The sequence below is a fragment of the Erigeron canadensis genome, chromosome 8, assembly GCF_010389155.1.
Source record: "Erigeron canadensis isolate Cc75 chromosome 8, C_canadensis_v1, whole genome shotgun sequence".
NCBI lineage: Eukaryota > Viridiplantae > Streptophyta > Magnoliopsida > Asterales > Asteraceae > Erigeron > Erigeron canadensis.
In genome coordinates, this window is record NC_057768.1 from 5,864,825 (window position 1) to 5,887,210 (window position 22,386).

Sequence of the window (22,386 nt, forward strand, 5' to 3'; positions counted from 1 at the left end):
TTAATCACCTTAATTTGTCGTTATAATAACTTGTTACAACTTATCAACTTATTTAACGTTGTTATTATACATTTTAATATGATAAAATAATTTAAAGCTATCTCGGTATTAATTGATTTATTTGCAAAACGTTTATTTGTTAACCCGGGTTCAACCCATGTTGATTAGGTAGTTTGTAAACAACAATAGGTGATTAATAGCAAGTCAAACGATAATCTTAATCTTAATCTTAATATATACTATAAGACAGTTGAACTAATAATTAATTAACCAAGCACATCGTTCGATTTAATCAAATTGACTTTTGATGATGTTATCATTTAGATAAACTACAAATTAAAAAACATAATTAATCATTATTCAAATTTATTATTATATTAATATTTATATTAATTTGTAGAAAAAGTCTCATTAATTTACATTTTTTTGTTTTCCATCAATAATTTACACTTTTTAGCCCTGAATACTTCATTTATATTTATTTTTAGCCATCAACTTGAGAGAATTTTTTTAAAAATTGCAATCATTTAATTAAACAAAAAAAAAAATTTAACATATGAAATATTTTCTACAAAAAATAATTTGAAAACCTAATGACTTATTAACAAATATTATAAGAGCCCTAATTGTTATAAAATAATATAAAAACAATTCTAATTGTTATCATATTATCATAGAACAAGTGATTGAAAATAAACATATGCGTGTTATGAACGCACATCATGATTAAATACATATACTTGAGTGTAAAGTACATGATCACAAATATGTTTATATTTTAATTCTTAATTATTTTTCCTAATAATATCACATTATGAGTACACCTGTTTCAAAATATTCTATTATGAAGAAATTATTATATATAGCATGTGCCTTGTGGAATGACTACGACAAATAATTCCATCAATATATCTAGGCTAATAATGACAGTGAGGAACCTATGATTATTGTACTACAACTTGCAAAATATAACACTTAAAACCGTATTTTTTAAAATTGTAAACTTTTATGACTTAAATGTCTGGATATTTAATATTATTAATATCGTAAATCCTGTGTCCAGTGTTGGACACGGATCTAAAATCTAGTAAATTTTCTATAAGTGTTTTTTTCAATCTTTTCAATTAATTTTTACAAAACACGTGATTATCACATGCTTCAATTCCCGCCATCAGTCTACTCAAAAAACATAACCGCTTTAATCCGTAATCACCGGCTGCAGCCGGTCAACTCTATAAATACCTCCCACAACACAAATATTTCACATAATCCAAAATTTCTTTCTTCAGAATTCCCCCAATTTCACACAATAACAATAATAATCTCTAATTTTCCTTTCGTTAATTTTACAAATCAAACCTTGAAATTAGATTAGCATATTTTCTCTAATCACTTAAATCTCTCTTAATTTTACTCTCTCTCTCTCTCTCTCTTTTTTTTAAATTTAATTATATCATCATAAGAATGAGCGCAGTAAACATAACTAACGTCACGGTGCTGGACAATCCGGCGTCATTTCTCACACCTTTCCAGTTTGAAATATCTTACGAATGTGTTTCCTCACTTAAAGAAGGTACTATTTTTTTTTTTCAATTTATCTCTCTTTTTTTTATTACACTTTTAATTTTATCGAGGTAAAGAATTCGATCCTCACTCCCTATAAAATGAGCACAGGTCCTAATAGAAACAAACTCTTTACCTTAAAGTAGGCGTAAGATTGTTTACATCTCACCTCCCCCATACCTCGTGGAAGACGGTATTGGGTACGAGTTTTTACTTTTTGTAATTAATTTTATTGCAATGTTAGTAATTTTATTATGTTATAATTAGGGTTTGGTGTGTAAATAGTACTGAAAAATTAGGGCAAATTTAGGGCATTCTGCTTTTTGGCTTTTATACTATCTTGTTAAGGTTTTGCTGAAATTTGCTATAAATATATATATATATATTTTCCTAAAAATAGACCTTAAAAATTTTTAAATAACGTCGTTAACCTCAATTATATTAACGTAGTCGTTGTGAATTATGTGTCACCTACCCGTGTTACCAATACATGTTTTGTTAACCAATGCATAAAATAAACGGATGCTAATCTTATGTTGAGACTCGGCGTTTAATGATGTTATATGAACTAAATGGAAACTTTTGTATCTGCGAAGATTTGGAGTGGAAGCTCATTTATGTTGGATCTGCAGAGGATGAAACTTATGACCAACTGTTAGAAAGTGTACTCGTCGGTCCTGTCAACGTGGGAAACTATCGTTTTGTTTTGCAGGTAACACGTACTACACTAACCTACCAATCGAAATGATCTGAAATAATTATGTTAAAAGTGTCAAACTGTCATTTTTGACCCGCTTGTCAGTGGGTCGTCGATTTGAGATTCTATATATTTCTAGGCAGAAAAATGTTACCAGATTTTATATACTGTACGAGTTTTATATGTCTCAAAAGTATCATTTTTTCTTCATATAACCTTCAGATCTTTTTAGGTTAAAGATTTGGATTATTGTTGTAATAATGGTGTTGGTTAAACCAACTCAGCCTTAGCCCGTTTTGATATTTTTCAACCTAAACGCGTTTATATCTGTTACCCAAGCTGCCGACCCACTCATTTTGTTACTGTCAAATGATATCATACAATATTGGTTATTGATGACCCAGATAATTCATTGACATTGTTAGGCAGACCCTCCCGACCCATCAAAGATTCGTGAAGAAGATATAATTGGAGTGACAGTGCTTTTGCTAACCTGCTCATATGTCGGTCACGAATTCATACGAGTGGGATATTATGTGAACAATGACTATGATGATGAGAAGTTAAAGGAAGAACCTCCACAAAAAGTGATTATTGATAAGGTCCAAAGGAACATATTAACAGACAAGCCGAGAGTGACAAAGTTTCCGATTAACTTTCACCCAGAAAACACTGAAAGTGGAGATCAAGAAGCCCCTCCACCTGAAGCCAACGCAAACGAACAACCGCCTAATTCACCTGGTAGTAATCCCATAGACAAGGGGGAGCCCTAAGTCTAGTTCTAGATGCCAACTTTCTCTTTAATAGTTCAATAGTGAACTGTAAACATGTTTAGTTTTTATTTTATTTTATTTTATTTTTTTATGTTAATGGATTCGTTTAAATGGTGATAGATGAAATTTCAATTGTCAGAGCAAAATTATTGAACAAACATTTCCAACCCGAAATCAGGCTAGTGCAAACAAAGGAAAGAAACTGTGACAAAGATATAACCACAATAGCAAGCTTTGTGTGGCCATCTCAGTCTATTCGGGGATGTTACCCGATTTAGAGGGATCATGTGATCTGGTAGGCATATATCAGGCGGAATAAAAAACCAAGTGATAACTGATGTGCAGGTATTTTTGTTTGCCAGATAGAAGAAAGTTGACCATCTTTCTTGGTCCTTATACCCGATTGAATTTTGTAGACCAGACTTAATGATTCACAAAATGTTAAACATATGGCTTAAAACATATTCAATTTCTTAGTTGATCAATTCAATAATGCACTGCACATTGCCTGATACTGTGATACATGGGTTCTTTTAATGATTTCTAATTTTTTATAATTAAAGTATTTCTTTATTTATGATACTAATTTAAATTATGTAAGCAATGTATTCTTGTTTGTGAACCTAAGACCTACTCCCCCATATATCTATATTAACTTTTGGTGATTTACTAACATATACCATTAGACCAAATTGTGTCAATTACTCTTCATTCTTAGACTACAATGACATCCTTACTAAATTTTTAAACTTATCAGTGGACTCTTTATTGAGTGAAGTATGTTTGAGTATTTGACATAAGGTGTATAAGAATCGATGGGAGTTTGATCTTATGGTTTTCATCGTCTCAACCTTATAACCTAGGGGTGTTCACGGTTTGGTTTTTACCCGGTTAAACTGTAAACCGAACCGTTTAAAAAACTGAAAAAAATCAAACTGTTTTTGAATTTGGTTTTGGGTTTGGTTTGTAACTGAAACCGAATTATATATTCGGATTTTGGTTTGGTTATGGGTAAAGGATAATGAATTTGGTTAAACCGAAAAAACCGAATAACTTACATTACTATTATGTATTATTAAAAATATTTAATTCGTATCTTTTTTTATGGACAATTATTAATGTATTTTTTACTTTATATATCTATTTGTTTATCATATTAACTTTTTTTTATGAAATTAGATAAATTCAATTTTGATGAATAATTTTTAATAATAATGACAAACAAGAGTTTAGTCGTTTCACTTATGTTATTTGTTTATCCATATGGTTTAAATTTACTACTTTGGTGAAAATTGAAATGATGAACCTATTTTGGTTAATCACAACTTAGACAAAAAGAAATGGTAAATTTGTGTTTTTCATATTTGGTTTTTTTGGTTTTAAACTGAAACCGAACCGAATTCTAATTTGGTTTTCGGTTTGGTTTTTCTATTTCGAATTAGGTTTTAGTTTTGAAATATAAAAATAATAAAACCGAAAAATCCAAACCATATAGACCAAATAACCAAAAACCGAACCGATGAACACCCCTATTATAACCTTCGTCTAGCTACCAAATTTATTTTAATAGCTTATAGTTGATTTCTATAGGCTCTAAACTATAAGAAATGTGAAGTAGCTTTTGGATAGTAGCTTATATCTTATGCAATAGTAAAATACATAAGCTGACAAACTGGTTCTTTTAAGTTATTTAAAATTCATAAGCTACAAATTCTAGCTACTGTACCAAACACGTCTTGTAACAAAATGATCCAGATAGAAACCCAAACTAATAGCTACAAGCTCTATTACATGCTATCAGCTTTAGTTATCTGTTGGTTTCGGCAAACATATCCTTAGTGCTCTACCTTATTTTAAACATATTATTTGTTTTGGTTTGGTTTTTTTAACCCCTGGGTTGAGGAAAGGATGTCGCAATAAATTGCACTATATAATTTATAGAAAATTACATTTTTCGTCCCGGAGTTTGACACGTTTTACAATTTTCATCCTTAAAGTGAAAAAATAGCAAAAAACCCCTAAACTTGGCACTTTTTTCCCTTCTCGTCCCCGCGATAACGGTGTTAGTTTTTCTCCGTTAAGGTTGCCAATATTTGTTAGTTTTTTTGTTCACTTCTTGTCCTTTCCATTTTTTTCCCCACTTTTTTTCATTTTGATAATTTCAAAACCGTTCAATGATGTATAAACCTTATTTGAAAGTAGAATATGAGACATATTACAATTTATTTTTTTATATTTATACTTATTAAAATATATTTATTGAAATTTAGATAACACAATATATATATATATATATATATATATATAACAAAAGCAATATAGTATAACTGTGGGTTGGTTTTAATAATCGAAAATGTTAGAAAAATAATTTACATATATATGTTTAATTAGATATGATTATATATAATAATAAATATAATACTAAATAATATAATACTAAATCTAGTAATACTAAAAGTATGAGTATTTATTGTTTATTAATGATAATCTTAAGAGAATTTTTTTTTTAAAAATTAAATATAGCCTAAAAGAGACATGCGTCGTTTAAATATAGTGTCATGCGTCACTTAAAGAAAACCTTAATCGTATTTTAATACATTAGTTGAGATGACATATTATGTGTTTGATTTTATTTATCCATCGTGTTAATTGTACCTTTATGTGATTGTCTCGTCCGATAAATCATCATGTGTTCATAGATATTCGTGCTTTCTTTGTTTTATTTGATACTGACTCTACCCATTCAATAGTTTCTTTTAAGATTCGTTGTCTACTCCTTTACGATTTCTAAATCGCCGGACACTTTTTACATTTTCAAAAATTTTAAAATAAAGTGAAAAAAATGCCAAGTTTAAGGTTTTATTTACTATTTTTTCATTTTAGGGACCAAAAATATAAAATGTGCCAAATTGACGGAAAAAAAATGTAATTTTCTCTATATTTTATTACCACTATCAATAAATACTCCAATAAATTTACACATTGTAGCTTTGTTTAGGCTAAAATCCAAGTTTATTGAGCAGTGTAACATACAAACTAATAAGAAAATCCAACTTGTTCTAATTCGTTGTATGGTAGTGAACTTGTTAATTTATTACGTAGAAATACAAGTATTTTATTAAATTACGTGTTTTCTTGTACAAGTAATTTACATCAAGCATTTGTTTTCTTTATTTTTTTTTTCAATTTTTCAACTAAGTTTTTGAAAACCTTATAATGTCCTATTAGCCACTCATTTTCATCTTTTTTTCTCAAATCTCTACCACTCATCTTTTTTTCTTTCCTCGATATATCATTTTATTTTTCTAATTCATTCAATTTTTTTTATCTCAAAACTGTACATCGATAAATTATAAAAATTATATGGGTGACTATCATGCTCTTTCATTAGAGAGGTCAATTAATATACTTTTGACGAATTTTTAAATCTGAGGGGGAACCTATACCGCTAAGGCATTTAGCCTTTTTTTTTTTAAAACGGCAAAGGCGGAATTTGCCACCAATTTTGACCTGTTGGAGATCCATAAAAAAGAGATGGATCTAATTTCTTCAAATATGAGATTGGGAGAGAAATGAACATTTTCATGAACCAGTTTATTACGTTTCTTCCACAAGCACCATATTGTAACTTGGATGATTGCATTTAGCTATCACACTTTATGATCTATCACCTCCTATGACTTATCACACTTTAAGACTTATCACTTAATGACCTATCCTATAACCCTAGGGTACTTTCTCTCGTGATATAAAATTTGTATGAGTATACGGCCGGGTACTTTCTCTCGTGATATAAAATTTGTATGAGTATACGGCCGTTTTAAACTTTCTTTTAGATTGGAATACATATATGTTAGCATAACATTAGAGGTCATATCGTATACTGCCACAGTTTTAACCGATTCAAAGAAACTACTCGCTTGATAGTTGACATTAAACAAAACATACAAAATGAAGAAATATAACAAATTTGTGTCATTCGGTAAAACAACCAAATTTTCTTAATTAAGAGTTCAAGAGTCCAAATTCATAAATTCAGACTATTAAGGGCGTGTTTGGTCAGAAAAAACACCTTTTTTTTTTTATCCATTTTTGTTTAAAAAAAAATGAAAAACATTAATGAATTCAAATCATAGTTTGCAAGAAAACTTTCTAAAAAAAACAAAAAACAATTTTTTATCATCCACAATGCAGTGCGAGCTTTTCTAACTTGTTGATTTATAAAAGAGATAATGACATGTGAGTGTAGCTAAAGGAAGGGAAATCATAAGCTGGAGATATATGGGATGAAAATGGGAGGAAAACTGGGCAACATAAGGCTACATGGCAGCTGACATGGAGCACATATTAAATAACTGGTCATTTTGTAAGGTTTATCCGGTACATACATTACATAGATACAAATTCGTTTTTAGTTGCATTGGATAGACGGCTTTCGAGATCGTTACATTACATATATAGACATTTTGGCTTAATACACTCAGACGTCATTATCCCCTTATAAAAACCATATAAAATAAATACTAGGCCTGTCATAGGATTGCTGATTTATCTCCCACAAAGTTTAACTTCTACAGTCGTATACAACATATGTTTGTGTGTCCACATGATAACGATTGATTTTGCACGATGTTTTTTTCAAGTAAAATGAATATTAAATCATCTCCATTACGCCTTTACTTTGTCTTTTCATTGTACTAATATATATACTTAAGGCAGTTTTCTATATATGTGTAATAACTAGAAATGGAAATGGCAGGGGAAAGGAAGCAGAAATCCGAAAGATGGGCAGATTTTAGTACTGAGGTAAAGAAGGTTAGTGTAATCGCGGTACCAATGGTGGTGGTAGCAGTGTTGCAGTATATGATGCAAATGGTAGCGGTCGTGATGGTTGGCCATGTTGATCAACTATCTTTGTCTAGTGTCGCCATTGCAACCTCCCTCACCAATGTCACTGGTTTCAGCCTTCTTGTAAGTTCACTCTATCAGTAAACTTGTACACGAAATAAGGAGACTATTTTGATCACAAGTTGTTTGTATACTTAGGGGTTATTTGGTTTTTACAATGTATTAGAATTTGGTTAAATGGAATTTAGAATTTCTAATGTTAAGCTAACTAGACAACGAAGAAATTACAAATTCCATTACACCAAATTTCTCTACATTCTACGAATCAAACGGGCCTTAATTAGTTTATAATGCCACTTAATCTCAAATTCATTATTTATGATGCATATTTGATCTAAATGTATATGTCCCAAATATATAGTCAACTTTTATATCATACAGGTATTAAGGCTTGTATATATGTGTAATCATTCGATGAAAATGTATCTTGGAAACATACAAGTCCATATTTGATACATGCAAAATGCATCTTTAAATAGATGCATGAAATGAAATGTGATTTTGAAGAATTAATACATTAAAATACTAAACAATATTTCATTTGTGATGCTAATATGTGAATATGTTGATTTTGTGGATTTCTAATGCTCAATCTAAATTTTTTAAACATTTGCACTTTATCATCAAGTAACAAAACATTATTCTTGGAAATTGGAATACAACTGTTGATTAATATCAATAGTCAGGACTTGTGGGAGGCTTGGAGACCCTTTGTGGGCAAGCATTTGGAGCCAAGCAACATGACAAAATTGGAATCTACACTTGCAGTGCAATTATCTCATTGCTATTGGTCTGTATCCCAGTTTCTATCTCCTGGATTTTTCTAGACAAATTTCTAATCTTAATAGGCCAAGATCCAATGATCTCACTTGAAGCCCGAAAATATTCTGTTTATCTCATTCCAGCTCTGTTTGGAGGGGCAATAACTAAGCCTCTGGTGAGATCACTTCAATCCCAGAGCTTGACTATGCCGTTGCTATTGAGCTCTATGCTTGTTTTATGTTTCCATGTCCCTCTTTGTTGGGCATTCGTGTTCAAGTTTAAGATGGGAAGCGTCGGTGCTGCAATAGCGTTTAGTTTGTCAAACTGGTTTTACCTGCTACTGATGGTGGCTTATGTTAGATTCTCGACAATGTGTGAGGATACCCGTGTGACTATCTCCATTGAAGCACTGTTTGTCATCAAAGAATTCTTTCAGTTTGCAGTCCCGTCAGCTGTAATGGTTTGGTAAGCTCTGTATACCTTCATACATATGGGTGGTTTGGCAGGGGTTTTTTGAGGGCTTTTTGGGAACTGGGGCTTAAGGTTATAAAAAAAAGCTCCTCTTGGTAAAAAATATTGTTTGGTTAAAGAAGGCTTGGAGATTATATTATTTTTTCAAAGAAAGCCCCAATCGGCATGTTATGTTATTCTTCTGGATTTGCTTTCTTATGAAAATGTACATACTTGTTAGTCTCAAATGGTGGGCACTAGAAGTACTTATCTTGGTCTCAGGATTATTACCAAATCCAAAGCTTGAAACCTCAGTTCTTTCGATATGGTATACTTTCATTGCTTCTGTTATTCATGGCTAATTCCTAATTACAATCATAACGATAATTTAACGAATAATCTTTATTTGCAAATGATTTTATTCAATCAGCCTAACTATCTCAACGTTACACTTCACCATACAATATGGCTTTGGAGCAGCTGCAAGGTAACTTTCCAGAACAACAAACACAATTAAACTTCATTAGTTTCCATTTATCTGTTGTTATTAAAGAAACTGATGATATATCCAATCACATAGCACCCGAGTTTCAAATGAATTAGGTGCTGGGAACCCAAAAGCAGCCCGGCTAGCCGTTTACACCACTATTTTTCTAGCCATCACCGAAGCCATAATAGTTAGCGCAGCAGTTTTCAGTTGTCGCAGTTTTCTTGGAAACGCTTACAGCAACGAAATGGCAGTTGTGAATTATGTTGCATCAATGGCTCCTTTTATATCCCTCTCTCTCATTACAGATAGCCTACAAGCAGTGATTTCAGGTTAGTATGTGTCCATCTCTTTCTGACATATATAGACCTTGGGTGATGTTAAAAAATATGGACTAAAATTTTCATGTTCGTGTTTTAGGAATCGCTAGGGGAAGTGGATGGCAACATATTGGAGCTTATGTGAATCTTGTAGCGTTTTACGTATTTGGGATCCCAGTAGCCGTTGTATTGGGGTTCCCTTTACATTTGAAAGCAAAGGGACTTTGGATTGGGATTATGGTAGGATCCATAATCCAGTCAACGAGTCTGTCACTGATAACAGGAGTCACTGACTGGCAAAAACAGGTCTGGTTATTGTGCTGTATTCCTTCATTCGCTAATATTGTTATCTATGTTTGTCTAACGAGTGTCTTAAAATGTTTTCTTTGCAGGCAATGAAGGCTAAAGAGCGAATTTCAAAAATTACATTGCTAGTATATAACAATAACAAAGGCAATGATGTAGACATTAGGGAATATGAATGTGCATAGAAATGAATGTAAAACTTGTAAATTTTGGTTCTCTTTGTCCTTTTAATGAAGAAAACAGGGAAGACGTTAGAACTTAAAAGATTGTCCATAGTTTATAATAAGAAAAATGAAGTTGGCACCCACAAATTGAAAACATTTTGGTGTTTTCTTGAACAGAAAATAATTGAAATATTGTGGTGTCCCTTGTATTATGGCTCAACAAGTGCTTTGTTCAGACTGTGTGTGTCAAGATATTGTACATATATAATTCGAGAAAATTAGATTTAGATTACAGATTATAAATCAGCATACATGTATCCTTACTATCAAAAAGAAGTATAGAATGTGAATTGTCTCAACTTCAAAGTTCACACTAGACTTTCAAAGTTCAGATTTTATGACATATAGTTGAAACCAAAGAGTTACAAAAGATAAAAACTGATCTTTCGTTATCTGATATACATTTGAAACCGGAAACCCAACCTAAAACCGGCCCAAGAAAAAAGGGGTTAGGGTTACTAACCTGATTTTTATTGGTCTGGTTCGGGTTGACCCTTTGGGTTAACTGGCCAACCCGTCAACCAAATATCGTTTTATGTTTATATATTTTTTACAAGGTTGCGGAAGTCGCTAATCGTTCCCAGGTCGGTCGACAAGCGAGTTGGGAGTATTCGGGTGTATGCGGTGAGTCTCGGGGTTCAAAGTGACCAAATAGGGGAGTACTCGGAGTAATCGGCCGACTCGGGTCGACTCGACACCCTACCTTGTAGCGAGTACTCGGAGAGTACTCGGCTCTACTCGGTGAGTTTTACAACAGTGATTTTTTATAATAGTTCGACCCACCAGCCAAGATGCTAATCTACAACCCATTTGACTTCAAATCAACCCTCTAACCCTCCAGCCCACAACCTATATCACCTGTTCGACCTAAAGTTAACCCGCCAACCCACCAACCTATTTGCCCCGCCAACCCGAAACTCGACTCGCCAACCAATGTTTTTCTAGGTTGGGGTTGACAAGTTGTGGCTCAGGGTTGAAATTTTCGATAGGAAATTGAAGAAAAGAAGAATGGGGTGTCTTCGACCATCTTGAGGAACTCATTATGACCCTAAAGAATTTTTGACTTGAGATCATATAGGATTCCTTCCAAACTTGGCACTTTTTCATCAAGGATTCTTGAATTTTTATGAACATGGTTTCTTCGGCCGTTAGGGGGAGAGGTGTAGTCGACTAGTTTTATCGGCAAAAACCATCGGCAAGCATCGGCTAATCGGCTACACTATAGCATCTCCAACGGCTTGTATCGGCAAGTTTAATCGGTTAGTATTGGCTATATATATCGGCTAGTCGCCGGCAAAAAACGTTCACTTTTACGGCCAAAACTTTGTTTGGCTTTGACAAGGGTGTAGTTGGCTATGTTACTACTTGTTCCTTCGGTTTTCCGGCGATCCCTTTTTGGGGTTTCCGGTTTTCCGATGTGCTTCCTGTTGCTTCTTCCTGTGGTCTTGCATGTTGCATCGGTTCTCCGGCGAGCCCTTTCTTGGGTTTTCCGGTGAGCCCTTTGCTGCTGCTGCTACTGCGGCTTGTGGTTTTCCGGCGATCCCTTTCTGGGTTCTTGGTTAACTGCTACTGTTCTGCTACTGTGGGATGTTTTCCAACGACCCCTTTTTTGGGTTTCCGGTTAGACTTCCTGCTTATATATGTATATTTATGTATATTTATATATTTACATTGCCGGATTTTTCCTTGGTAGTGTTACGGTAGCGATGCCGGATTTTTCCTTGGCGTCGTTGCCGGATTTTGTTCCATTAAAGCAATAGGTAGCCGGAAAAAGTAGCTCGTAGCCGATGATGATATCGTTGAACAGCTTTTTAGGTTGCCGGAAAAAATGGACGATGATGATACAAATGTTCGTAAAAATGGGACTCGGATGATCCGGGGCGTATCTTGGCGGGGTAACCCTTCGGGTTAGCAACCATGGCGTCTCCGACTTCCGAAATTCCCGACCCCCAAATTCAGAGCCCAAATTTTACAAAAAACGGTCACATTTTTTAGTTTTCCGGCAACTATTTCCGGTTACATTTATTTTAGTTTTAAAATTGGCAAATTGGTTACTTTTCGTATACTACACCGCATGTTTTGGCTAGTTTTTGGCAATGACACATGGCGATATATGATTCGCCGATAGCTTGCCAAACTTGCCAATTAGCCAATTTAGTGGCACTACACCTCTCCACCTTATTTCCTTGAGATCATTGCTTTGGGAAACATCTTTTTTTACTTTGCCAATCTAAGGTGGCTTCCATTTAAGGTGGCTTTGGTGATCTAGCTTGTGGTCTCACTAGGATCCATAACCTAAGGGGCATGGACCTTCCAAGTGGTACAATCTAGACTCCCCGATTTTGATTTAAGAAGTCGATTACAAAAAGTTGGTCTTGATGGTGTACAAAATTTGGAGTTGTTATAGTCTGAGGTGGAGTTGCTTGTTTAATCTGTGTAATTAGTTTTGTGAGCTCTTCTCTGGCATGTTGTAGCGTTGGTACTAATGTTTGTGAGCAACGTATCACTACCAGAGTCATTTTGACCGGGAAATATGATGTCCAAACAATGATCTTGGACTCCGTATGCCATCTAGTAGTAAAACATAGCCGGAAAGGTATTGACCTGTGGGGTTCCACCAATCTAATTTGAGCTATCAAGGCTGTCATCAGTGAAGGATAATTAAGAGGCATTTTCAAGTTGGGGTAGAAGTATATAAAGAATTTTCTAGTGTTTCTTGTAGTCTGGATTGTACCAATTAATACATGCGTGTTGGTATTCTTTGAATCATGTATCGACTAGGCGAAAAAACAATGGTACACCTTTTCACCCATAAAATGTAAGCGTAAACTTCACTGCGCCAAGGTGGATGTGGGTATAACCTTGGTTTAGATAGATCCTTGGAAGATCTTACCTTAAGGATTGTGGCAGGGAGTTGATGTAAAACTGGAGGTTTGAACAAACTCTTTGATGCCTGAGTTGGTTGAAGTACCTATTATGTTTTTCTTTTTTTTACTCTTTTTGTAATTTTTTTAATTCTGGTTTAGATAAGATACATGTGGATTGACTAAGGGGATACCAGTAATAAGGAGTGTAGAATCATCAGACACCTCATACGGCTGATTATCCTTTTGGCAAGTTGTTATCTGGATTCATAAATGTGTCCCAACAACACTTATTGAGATTTCCAAGCTCGTACCAAAATTTAGACTTATCGTGACCCTCTATCGGCTTACTACTCACACATAAGGTTTCATGAGGGGATAAAAGTTTGTTATACTTTTGTATTCAGTGTATCGGATGTGTCTGTTATACTCATGTAAGATTGGTCTTCTGATGTGACGAAGCTAGACCAGCAGTCACAGAGCATACGTGTCATAACTAAGTCATAAATCAGACAAACAAATTCCCTCACGTTAATCGCATGTTTCTAATTACACAATGAAAGTATGTGTCAATATTCCAGATGGTGATAACACTGTATATATAAGATTTTATCAACCATATTTCTCTTCCTAAACTATGTCTATTAAATAGTAGCCTAGTGGTCACTAACATACAACACTAAGTGGAGGGTTGACATTCATATCTCGGCCCCATGACCCATGTATACCTTTTCAAATTAGATAAGCATTGTTAGCTAATACTAGCAAATGAATCATCTGTTGTATTTCCTTGACTCACCAATTAATGCAATTTCCATTATCTCATGATCGATGGCCATATATTGGAGCTTAATTATTTCGTTATTATTGCAATTAACCTGCAAATAGACAACTATATATGCGTCTAGAAAACATTACTTGTACGAGTATGTTGAACAAGTTGTGTCAAAGATTGCCTTATCTAAGGTAGTTAATGAGTCATACCATATGACTCTCATATGTAAGCAAGTCATGAAATATTAAGCTAATGGTACAAATACTACTATCCTACTTTACTAGATTATAGTGCAGGGTTTTATGTATCATAGATTGATTAGAGTATGTGTTTATATAAAAATAAAGCCTTAATATAAATAATCGATCATTCTGTTAATTAGCAATATAATGATAAATTTATGATGACGAGTAAAAATGAAGAAACCACATCATAAATGAATATGTATTATATCTTAAATAAATAGTAATTAAGAGGAGATGAAACAAAAGGTAATGACAGAGGTATAGAGAGCACGAAGGAGGAAGATGCAAAGTTCATCGTTCTTCTCTGTGCTCTCTATCTTCTGTCAACATCCATCATTGACTACTCCTCTTCGAAAACAATTTACAGAATTGAAGCTAATGCCGCTCTCAACAGTTATAGGTTACATAAAGTTTAATCTTGGTATGATTCTTAATATTAAAGAATTATACGATCTCATTACATTTGGTCATGTTGATACCTATATAGTTGCCTATCTATAAAGATGTTTACGACCTTTTCTGGTAATCAAATGATCTTGTAAATAAAGTTTCTCCCTTAAATTTTTTAGTTTTGTTAGTAGTATAGTATGTTACACTAGATTCAGCAAAACAAGTTGTTGCAAACGTCATGAATACGTGGAAAATGGTGAAGAAATCAATGAAAATAAGAGTACAACAATATATAGTATCAATTAAAACACACAATATATAGTCGAAATTATATATATTGTTATTGTATAAAATTTTAATATGCCCTATCACGATTATAGAGAGAAGACTGCGGTATTCAGCAGGTGTTACCAAGGCAAAAGTCTCATATACAGTTCTCGGAAGGGAAACACACCGATATTAATAGAGTCTATGATTAATATCGAAATGGAATTGGAAAAAGAAGTATAATTTTACTAGAATGGATGAAATACAAATGAGATTGGCGTTATGCTCCATTTTGGCATATATAAAATCATGCAAATGTGTTTTCAAGTATGAGCTTAATAGTGGTCACACATACCTTTGGTGCTGCACGTTTAATCTCTTAGTGAGTTAAGTAAATAAACATATATGAGAGAAACAACTTGTCTAAAACATAAGTAGGCTAGTTTAACAGAGAACGAAAAATAGCACAAATTGAAAAGTGAGATGTATATTACTCTTTGCTTTCTTCGCCGAAAAAGGAAGAGGGAATTGAAGGCAAGAAAGAAAGAAGGAAGAAGTGAATTCAGTTTTTGATGAATAGGAAGATGATTTGTTTCCTCTATTTATAAGGGAAAAAACAAAAGCTAGCATAACTTTTACCTATGGTCATGTAATGCTAGCTAGCTAGGGCTAATGCGTGGTTAGGGAAAGTTTTCTAATCTAGAAATTCGAATGATTGTGACAAATTAATAACAAGAGTATCTCACAAACGATAGCATTCCCATTAAACTTTTTGAATGGAATTATTCCATTCGTTCAATATGGCCAACCAAAGCCAATATTAACATAGCAATGGAATGATTTATTCTATTCCGGAAGTCATTCTAACATGTTGCACACCTTAGGATCCAGATCAGAATAATTACGAAGTGGTGGTGACATATAGCAACAAAATAAGGCATTATTTATACCCAATTGATATGGAGGCTAATTGCTTTAAGAGATAATGGGTCGATATGTACCCAACTATACAAAATTGTCTATACTATGTATTTAACTACAATTATGTTTATTGTATGTATTTGACGCTTTAATTTTTAATGTTATATGCATCCGACCAAATAAAATCTTGCAAGTTTAGAATTTGACACTCAACGTGACAAGGTATATATATGAATCTCACATATACTCAGGTTTATACAATGTTAAAATTTTGAAAGTTAAATACCTAGCTACAATGAGCGCACGATTTGCGTTGGATACACATATAGACATTCATTTATAGTTAAAAACATATTGAAATCATTATTCGTTGTTTTTACTAGTAATAATAGTCCACGTGTTAAAATGAGTTGCAGCCTCAACTAGAGAGATCATCTTGTGCCTTTGATGTTAGGCCTTGGCAGAAAGATTTCCGAAACCGGAACTAACAAGGCACGCTATGGTAACAGTTCAAAAGCTAGAGAGAAAACATTATTAAGGTTAATGCTCTCCTTTTGGAAGTAACATTTAGCAACAAGTCTAGCTTTTCAATTTTCCTATTGGATTATTCTTAACTTTATACACCAATTTGCAACATATACGAGTTTTCTGTTTGATGCGAGATCCTTTAATTCGGAAGTACTATTTTTATAGGCAGGCCTCAATTTCAGAATTCATTGGATCAACCCATAAGGGTCCTTGTATATGTTCATAAACCTTTTTTCAAAATAGCACCAAAGAAAGAATTCTCAAAATTCAAACTAGTAAAACACAATATTAGAGGTTTGCAGTTTTGGTAGATCTTCCAAGTTCAACAATGATAGGAAGATCATCACCAAGAGTTAACGTTTCAGAAACTGGTTTAGCAACAATGTTTGAGTAGATGGTTGATCAAAGCAATTATAGTTGTGCTGCCAGAGGGATCAGGATCACTGCTATCACGCGCTTCCCGATGCATCTTACTTACTTCAACATTGGAACTTAGAGGGATAGATGCAGGTTATCATTTTATAAGAAACATGTAATTAAAATATCGTTGAATACAAAACAGTTTATGATCAAGACTCAAAATTTGTTGACATTTTATAAGGAGAGTCATTTTCATTAAACTTCAGATAGATTACTCACTCATGCTTGGTCGCTTGGAAGAATTTGATCTCCTGGTATTTTAACATGGGAGGACTCACGAGGTCGTGAACTACATGATTTCTATCTACGTATGTGTAACATGCATTTTGAATAAGAAATACCATTTATATCTATACTATATCATAAAATAAAAATAGCATTTTATTTTTGGATCTATTGAGAACATGTAATATATCACTTAGCACATCTTAAAATATTTTCAACTACACTACCCCATTAACATTAACATTAATGATTAAATTACACTATTAAACTTTATCTTTTAAAATATCTTTATTAACCCTTTACATTAAAACTTTAGCATTAATTATCTACACAACTTGACGTCTTATCGGTAACAGGCCCCCACCACCACATCGTCGGCGTCATGTCCACTACCGCCGCATTGCGCGGTTAAATCCTCTTAAAAATCCCCCTAATACCCTAACTACTTCACAAATATTTCACTAATTTTTTCTCCAAATCTCATTCTTTCACTTTGACAATTGTTACAATTTTATAATTAAGAGGTTTTTTAGACTATTTAGTTAGGATAATCATTAATTACATCGAGTCTATACATCCACTTTGTGTTACAATAGTTATTTTGTTAATCGATATCCATCACATCTTTAGATATAAAATAAAAACCACCTGTTAAGAAGCCATGGGTCTACCCTTGTAAAAAGAGAAATAATATTGAAATATCAAGATGTGACTACTCTTAATTACGTACGAACTCTTTTGTCTAATCTTACATGAAAATTCAATGGAGATGATTGAAGCATTGATTTTGTGGAATTTAAAGTTTATGTCGCTAATGTATTCCAACTGTTACTTAATCTTTGGTTCGTTTTAAATAAAGTTTCTACACATGCACACAAAGTTTAAAAATAACTGATTGATCTAACACAAGTGGGAGAAGAAGCATGCTTGGCTATAAAGGAGAAGAAACCCTATACACATATCCCTTATCATCATCGACATCAAACAATATTCCAATCTCATCACCACTCTAGTTGTCAATCCCCCCATGTTTCCACTCTCATTATACACTTTCTCTTTCTCCTATCTTCCTAGAATCGTTTTAACAATATAATCTAACGAATCCAATCTTGAAAAACAGCAAAAATATCTAGAAAACGAATTTTACTATTTGTAACATTTAAATATATTGAAATAACACACAGTAAAATATCATAAATAAAATTAGACTATTGTTAAATGCAGTCTAAACTATACTTAACGTGTTTAAAAAAATTTACATTGTTCTGGATTTTATAATAAGTATATAACTATTTAATAAACTTTAAAGGGTTGGCTTAGCAATACCCATAAAAATTACCGACTTTTAAAATTAGTTATCAAATGTTAATTGTTACGTAATATAGTTTCATCTTCCTTATTGCCTTATTGGCAAAATCTTATTATGTGCCTTATTTACAAAATCTTATCGGTGAATACGAAAGTATTATCTTCCGGCAATATTGACCATTATATGGGAATGTGGGCAAGATGGTTGAAGCCACTTGTAGGCAAGTTGTTGCCTCCTCAAGGAGACGTGATGATCCAGATGACGAGGATCAACACGAGGGGGAGAAAACTGAAAGGTCAATCTTGATGATACTGAGGTTAGAGCTAGTGATGCGACTGAAATTATAGGAGATTTAGATATCAGAGTTGATGCTCAGTCTCAAGATCCTCAACATGATTCTGTCATTGGTGAAGATTTTCATGATCTTGACTTTCCAGATGATCACGTTGTTGATTCTAATGATGAAGATGGTTCTCCTAAGCCTTCTCACGATGACGATGATGACTTTGGTTTTGATAAATACCCAGGTGTTCAACAGCCAATTTCCTCCCTGAACCAAATGAACTTTGACAACCTAATCGATCATCATGCAAACCTCCATCTCTTCAGAAGCACCTTTTCTCTCAGAGCTTCAATTAATCAAATTAATGATGGTGCTTTCAAAAGGAATACTCAGAAAAGAATTAATCATCTTGAAACGCCAACCTAACTGATCAAGTCAACAAAATTCCTTGAAGAAAAGGCATACAGAATCTTCTCTCAACAACAAGAATCGAGCTTTATAACGATAAAATAAAGGCAAGACGTGCTTATGATCATGATCATCAAAGGGAAAAATACTTGAAGGATCTTGTTGAAGCAAAAGTCACAAGATTCCTAAAGCCTGGAAAGATCAGTTCAAACTCAAGATCACTGAAGTTGTCAGCCTTCATTTCAAAAAATGGCGTGATCTCGGCTTCGCCAGACAACCAGGCTTGATGAGGTTTATTGCCAAAAGAGAAGACAATCGAAAGTATGTGATCAGTGAAGCCAGATGCAATCTTCTCTCTATAGATGATCTCATTTTTCTCCAAAACCATTTTGCAAGAAAACTCATTCAACAAGAACTCGAAAACCAAGAAGCTGCCAGATGCAATCTTCTCTCTGTAGATGATCTCATTTTTCTCCAAAACCATTTTGCAAGAAAACTCATTAAACAAGAACCCGAAAACCAAGAAGCTTATCATGTTATAAAGAGATACATAGATAGCTTTATTCTAAGCCAAACACAAAAAGATTCCAAATTGGAATTGAGAAAGAAAAAAAAGAAGATAAATTTTACCATGCCCAACCAGAAGATTAAAGGTGTTAATCTAGATAACTTCAACACAGGTGCCATGTTTGATATTCCTAAAGGGTTTGTGTTCGAAAGTGAACAAGGGCACAAGATCTTCATTCGACTCGACGAACTTTCCAAATATTCTGATGGTACTCTGTTGCAATGCCAAAATGTATTTGAAAGCTTGAATGAACTTGAAGAGTCAGAGAAAGAAAAGAAGAAGATGATGAAGGTGATTGCAAAGATTAAAGCAAAGAGCAACCATAGAAAAAGGACAAGGCAAATTATGAAAGCACGTATTCCAAAAGATCGCCCTAAAGTGATTCATGTTCCTGAAGGCACATGGGATAGATATTCACCAAATCATGAGTTCGGGCCTCACAACATTCCACCAGTAAATTTTGCTGACAACATTATCGAGCCTGCCAGCCGAATGACTGATCCAAAGTTCCATTTCATTCCTAAATGTTAATGGAAAGAAAAATACACTGAATACAAGAAACGAGCCTTCAAAAATCAATCCAATCAAAAACCTTAACCCGAACCTTCAAAGAAAAGGAAAGAACCCTCAACCAAGAGAAAAAACAGGAGACAGAAGAAAAGATCCTCACATAAGAGAAAAGCCGGATGAAAGACTACATTCAAAACAACACTAAATGGGGAGATTGTTAGATTAATATACGATTAGTGTTTGTTTTGTAATTTTGCATAAGTTAGAGATGTAATTAGCTAGTTAAGTATGGAGGGGGTTATTATGAAATATTCCTTGTGTATAAATCCTCCTCCTCCACCACCTTTGTAATTAGCCTTTCATATAATATTATCATCTCCTTTACAAAATACGTACCAATACAGAAACAGGTTCACGACTACCATCAATATCTACTGGAGGAGCAGCAATAACGACGATAATAAATACAGAAGTTGCAGTCAATAAGGTAGGGATCATCAAAACGCCAAACCATCCAATTTAAAGACGGTTTTCGGTTAATACGCGGGTGAATCAAAGAAAATTTATATCGATATACCAAAAAAAGAAGTATAATTAGGAAAACAAAACTAAAATAAATATAATGAATGACGTAACACATGTTTTACAAAATCATATGTTATTTTAAAAAAATTATATGAGAATATGATTAGATGTTCAAAAAATATCTTATTTTAAGTTTGACTATTTTTGACAAACTTCTTAACGGGGGATTAAAAATGAAAATTTTAATACGATGTCATAAATATAATTACATAAAAAAGATTGTTAATAAGAAAAAACCTAAAAATGCCAAATAAGGTTTGTTCTAAAAATAATAATGTAATCAAAATTTTGTTTTATTTTCCTCCATATTTTGATGTATACTAGCTAATTAAACCCGGGTTTAACCCGGGTCATCTAATTGAAAACTTTACAAATAGAAATACATAATTATCTATAGCATTTGTTCATACACCCTTTGTTTAAAAAACTCCAACGATAACACTTTGTTTAGATATTTAAAATATGGGGTTAAAAGAGTTCCATGTAAAAACATGAATTTAGTTAAACTTTATTAATGGGGAGATGACATCACATTAACAAAATTAGTATATATCAAGGATTAATGTAAGAAAATATTGAGAAGCCATGTAAGCAAAAGATGATGTCATAACAATTTTACTTTATTAATATAAGAGATAGATTATTCTTTCATTACACACACTTACCCACATTAATACTTCTTGATCTAGCATATGTTCTCATTAATAAACTTTAAAAGGTTGTATTTAGTAAAACCCATAAAAATTACTGACTTTTGAAATTATATATCAAATCTTAGTTGTTACGTAATATAATTTCATGTTTCTTATTTTCTTATTGGCAAAATCTTATTAGGGCATCTCCGATGAAGGTTATTGTAAAGCTTTTTACTATTTGAAGAAGCTTTTGCAAAAGCTTTTTATCATTGGATTAAAAAGCTTTTTATCAATAGCTTGAGAAATTTTAAGTCTTTGTAAGAACATGACATTCTCTTTTTTCACTATTTTATAATTAAAAATAATTAAAAGACTTTTTTTAAGTTTTAACCATTAGAACCATCATTTAATGAAAATTTTTTTATAAAAAGCTTTTAGAAAAAACTTTTACAGAGTTGCTCTTAGTGAACACGAAAGTATTATCTTCAGGTAATACATATTATAATATATATTAAAAATAAAGTCTCGTAATCTGTGTAAAGAATAGTAACTTTTTTATTTTTTTTATTTTCACCACATAAGTTTCAATCTTTACATTTTTAACACTAAACTATAATAATTTTTAGTAAACTTTTTGTTCTATTTATTTTCACCACAAAACTTTCAATCTTTACACTTTTAACACTAAACTATATTATTTTTTAGTAATGGTATACTTTTTATTCTTTTTACTTTCATCACAGAAGTTTCAATCTTTACACTTTTAGCACTAAACTATAATACTTTTATTAAACTTTTTAACGTGTAAAGAATAGTATATTTTTTATTTTTTCACTTTCACCACAGAAGTTTCAATCGTTACACTTTTAGCACTAAACTATAATTCTTTTTAGTAAAATTTTTATTCTTTTTATTTTTTCAACACAAAACTTTCAATCTTTACACTTTTAGCATTAAACTATA

General features: G+C 32.7%; 2 protein-coding genes across 2 annotated transcripts; both read left to right on the top strand.

Moving 5' to 3' along the window:
• Positions 1-1,287: 1,287 nt before the first annotated feature.
• On the top strand, positions 1,288-3,168 carry LOC122579915 (probable histone chaperone ASF1A). The gene is made up of 3 exons (XM_043752173.1): positions 1,288-1,573; positions 2,160-2,275; positions 2,686-3,168. Exons 1-3 carry the CDS (start codon positions 1,465-1,467, stop codon positions 3,031-3,033), a joined length of 573 nt encoding a protein of 190 aa, XP_043608108.1. The 5' UTR covers positions 1,288-1,464; the 3' UTR covers positions 3,034-3,168.
• A 4,603-nt stretch (positions 3,169-7,771) lies between these two features.
• On the top strand, positions 7,772-10,451 carry LOC122610160 (protein DETOXIFICATION 14-like). Its single transcript, XM_043783154.1, has 7 exons — positions 7,772-8,004; positions 8,624-9,168; positions 9,395-9,481; positions 9,584-9,640; positions 9,734-9,972; positions 10,061-10,266; positions 10,353-10,451. The coding sequence occupies exons 1-7, from the start codon at positions 7,780-7,782 to the stop codon at positions 10,449-10,451; spliced, it is 1,458 nt and encodes a 485-aa protein (XP_043639089.1). The 5' UTR covers positions 7,772-7,779.
• The last annotated feature ends 11,935 nt before the right edge of the window (positions 10,452-22,386 follow it).